Genomic DNA, 4,093 nt, shown 5'->3' on the forward strand with positions numbered 1-4,093 from the left:
TGAGCTAATGGGTGCCTCCCAAGTGATTCTAACATCCTACTGAGTTTGAGACCCGGCACCTAGAATAACATCTAACTACAAGTAAGAATAGCCTAAGCCTGTATTCCCAGCACTGGGAAGGCTGAGAGGAAGGAGGACCACCTGGAGTTCAAGGCCAGCCTGGACTGCACAGAGAGATCCTGCCTCAAAAAGCAAACAAAAATGAAGGTAACTCTCTGTACTTCATGGAGGGTCAGCCTATGTAGTCACATGCAGCCTCGTGCCCTGCGCTGGACTTCATGAGGCTGGGCCTGGCCCTGGTCGCCCGCGCAGCCTCCCCCTCCTCTAGAATTCTGCGCAGGCCCAACGTCTCCCCATCATCTTCAAGGCACCCCCACTCCTGCGCTCTTGACCCAGACGGTGTGAGCCAGGGGTGTACGCAGTGCTACAGGGGTGTGAGGTCAGCACAGGGTGCTGGTGAGTGTGGGGCAGAGAGAGGAAGCGGCCATGGGATGGAAGGGGCTTGGAGGGCATCAGAAATCGGGCCGTGATCTGTGTCAGGCCATAGTCGCAATATGAAGCTCTGGTCGTGTTCTGGGCCTCCGTTTACCCACCTGCCATCTAAGATGGTCTGACGAAGGAACCCTTCTTTTTCAGGGTGGGCCAGGGCCATGGACATGAACATGGATGTGGATGGCCCAGCTCACGCCTTGGCTAACGGTGGCCCTTTTTCCAGAACTCTCCAGGAATTGAATACCTGCCTGGGCATGGGTGTCACGAAGGCCACTGTGGGTACCAGAAAACAGTGATCGGAATAAGCAGCATTTGCATGGAGCCTCCCAGCATGGCAGATCCCCTTAGACCTGAAGCAATATTATTCACAAAAGCAGATTCAGGGGCCGGTGAGAGAGCTCAGAGGTCTAAAGCGCCTGCTTAGGCAAGCTTAGGAAGGCGCAGGGGACTGCGGTTCGATCCCGACAGCCTTGCCAGCCAGAGCAGTGTAGCAAGAACCTGTCTCAAAATGTTATTTTATCTTTGATTTTCTGAGACAGGATCTCCCGATGTAATCCAGGCTGACCTTGAGCCCCTGGTAAAGCCCAGGCTGACCTCAGAAGCTTACTAATCCTCCTGGTGTGACTTCCCAGGGGCTGCTGGGATGACAAGAACGAGCCACCACGCCCAGCTTCCTGTCTCAACATTTTACCAAAAATGTAAATGGGGGGTGGGGGGGCAGTGGGGGGTGGGGGGTGTAGCTCAGTGATACAGTGCCTGGAGAGGATGCACTAAACCCTGAGTTCAACCCCAGCACCACTAGTAGTAGTAGAACAACAGTAACAACAGCCGGAGACCATGAGGGGTCAAAGGTGGGAGGTGACTAGCCCAAACACATATGACACACGCCTTCTAGCTCCTGAGCCAAACCCAGAGAACACGAGGGCAGCCCTCTCTGGTTCTCAGGCATGGAGAAGAGCTCCGAGGGCCACCCTGTGTAGCCAAGCCTCCACCACAAAGAGCAGAAAGTCAGCAGCAAGACTCTGCGCCCCAGAACTCTGCTCCTAGGGACACGCGCGACCCATCGCAGGAGCAAACGAAAATTGCACCACAGCGCCCCCTGGCAGCAAGTGGGTCAGCGCTGCGCGGCGCCAGATAGGTCCTCTGCAGAGGGGTTTTCCCGGGCAGAGGCGCAGGTGGCCGCAGGCAATGCGTGGAGACGCTTCCCCACCCCAGATTGAGCTCCCCCTGCTGCCTGCCACACGGAGACCTGCAGACCGGCCAGGCTCGCGAGGTAGGGAGGTCTCAGATGGTGGAAGACGGCAAGGACAAGGTTTTGAGGGGGAGCCCAAGGCAGGAGTGGAACTGGGGCCTGGGCTTCCAGCATAGCCGCCACTAGGGCCCAGGCTTTGCTCTTTCTTGGCACCACCCGGCCCCGCCAAGGCTCAGGTATCCAACACCTGGGGCCCAGAGTCACATGCAAGGAAACCCAAAACCCTTGGGCCCTGGGCCCCAGCTGCCAGCTGACACCAGCAAACAGGGCTTTGGGGAGGAAGCTCTCCAGAGCCGAGCTGCAGGGCAGAGAGCAGCAGCCCACAGGACTCTGCCACCAAAAGGGGTGAGTGGCCCGGCCAGCCTGGGTAGCGCGAGAAAGGACCACAGCAGGCACAGGCTGAAAGGGGTTTGATGGGCCCGGGAGGTGGGGTCAGAAGTGCCCCGTTCCCACACCTAGCCCAGTGGAATGCTCTGAATCCCATGTTCATCTGTCTGCCCCTCTTATCTCCTTCACACTAGTGCCAACCAGACCCTACCTGGCCTGCATGGGAGCCACCCAGGCAGGTAAGTGGGAAAGACTTTATTCCTAGGAAAATCAGTCCACGGCAGAGGCAGAAGCTTAGGAGCCTTCAGCCCCAGTCCAGTTGGTCGAAGGGATCCCCTAGATCAGCCTTCCAAGATCCGTAGAGTCCAAGTCTCCAGCCCTGGAGACTACCCAAAGAGTCTTGCATGAGACAGACCCTCAGGAAGCAGGAAGAAAGTCACCCCGGCTCAGAAACTCCACAGAGGGAGCCAGGAGGAGAGCGCTGGCAGCAGGGTGGACCTTGCTCTTTCCCAAGCCATCTTCTCCTCCCCAGGTCCCATGCCACTCCAAAACTATGCCTGTCTGCAGCCATGCTCCTCCCAGCTGCTCACCTACCGGTCCTCCTGCTGCTCATAGGCATGAGGGACACCGTGCCCAGTGCCCAGGCTCCTCCCCAAGGCTGCTACGTGGCCGAGGAAGCTGGTGAGCGAACATTCCGCTGTAGCCGGGCAGGCCTGAGCGCTGTGCCCCCTGGAATCCCCAATGACACCCGCAAGCTCTACCTGGATGCCAACCAGCTGGCCTCAGTGCCTGCTGGTGCCTTCCAGCACCTGTCCACCCTGGAGGAGCTGGATCTGTCTCACAACGCCCTCGCCCACCTCTCTGGGGCTGCCTTTCAGGGCCTGGCGGGCACACTGCGCCACCTCGACCTCTCAGCCAACCAGCTAGCCTCTGTGCCCGTGGAGGCCTTCATGGGGCTGCAGATTCAAGTGAACCTGTCTGCCAACCCATGGCACTGTGACTGTGCCCTCCAGGAAGTACTCCGGCAGGTGAGGTTGGCGCCGGGCACAGGGACGGGCATCGTGTGTGGCTCCGGAGCCCGACCAGACCTTGTGGGGCAGGAATTCCTGCTACTGGCCAGGGAGGAAGAGCTGTGTGGCACGGGGCATGGCGGGGCCCAGCGAAGTACTGACGTGGCCCTGCTGGTCACCATGGGGGGCTGGCTCACGCTGGTGGTGGCGTATCTGGCCCACTACGTGTGGCAGAACCGCGATGAGAGCAGGCGTCCTCTCAAGCAGGTGCCTGTGCTGCCTGTGCGCTCAGAGGACTCGTCCACCCTCAGCACGGTGGTCTGACAGTCGGGGAGCCCCAGGATCCTAGCGCTGCACCTCTCCTCTCCTTCTTCTCCTTCGGCTCCTCCTCTGGCTGCCTTAAATATCCTCTCTCTGACAGACAGACAGACAGACAGACAGACACACACACACACACACACACACACACACACAATCTTTGGCATTTGGGAAGCCTCCTCTGTGACCGATTGTACTAGGCTCAGAGAACCCAAAGCTTCTGAGTCCATGGCTGGGGAGGAACCTGTGCAGAGAGAGAGGGATCAAGCTGGAGGTGAGGTCAGAAAGCTGGGGTGCAGCTAGGTGGAGAAGGGCATGAAGATCCCTTCTGCTCCTCCACCTCTCCTGGACCCTCCGCTCGCTTCCCAAAGACCCCTCTCCTGTGCCCTTTATTGAAAGCCCTGGCTCAGAGTCCCCCTTCCCCATCTCTCTGGCATTTCCTGTGTACATGGAGGGGGTTCCTGAGCCCCTTCCCTTCCAGGAACAGTGGCCTCTTCTAAGAGGGAACTGAGGATGGGGACAGAGGAGCTGGGACCCCAGCACATCACCAGGCACCTCAATAAAGTCCCTTTTGTGAACGTGCTGATCTCGTGCTGATCTCCCTCTTCGTTTGCATGGACACTTGTGGCCTGGCAGTGGGGAAGCAGGAACCGCAGGGGCGTGGTGCATTTCTGCCACCTCCCTAAGCGGGGTG

At 58.9% G+C, this 4,093-nt stretch overlaps 1 protein-coding gene across 1 annotated transcript in view; it reads left to right on the forward strand.

Annotated features, from left to right (window-relative positions):
- Lrrc3c (leucine rich repeat containing 3C) overlaps nucleotides 1-3,405 on the forward strand; it is a 22,197-nt gene extending 18,792 nt beyond the window's left edge. Inside the window, exon 3 of the mRNA XM_012515304.2 lies at nucleotides 2,604-3,405. Within this exon, the coding sequence (XP_012370758.2) occupies nucleotides 2,604-3,405 (802 nt within the window). The remainder of the gene's footprint in view (nucleotides 1-2,603) is intronic.
- Nucleotides 3,406-4,093: the final 688 nt, after the last annotated feature.

Source organism: Octodon degus, unplaced genomic scaffold (assembly GCF_000260255.1).
Source record: "Octodon degus isolate 3935 unplaced genomic scaffold, OctDeg1.0 scaffold00056, whole genome shotgun sequence".
Taxonomy (NCBI): Eukaryota; Metazoa; Chordata; class Mammalia; order Rodentia; family Octodontidae; genus Octodon; species Octodon degus.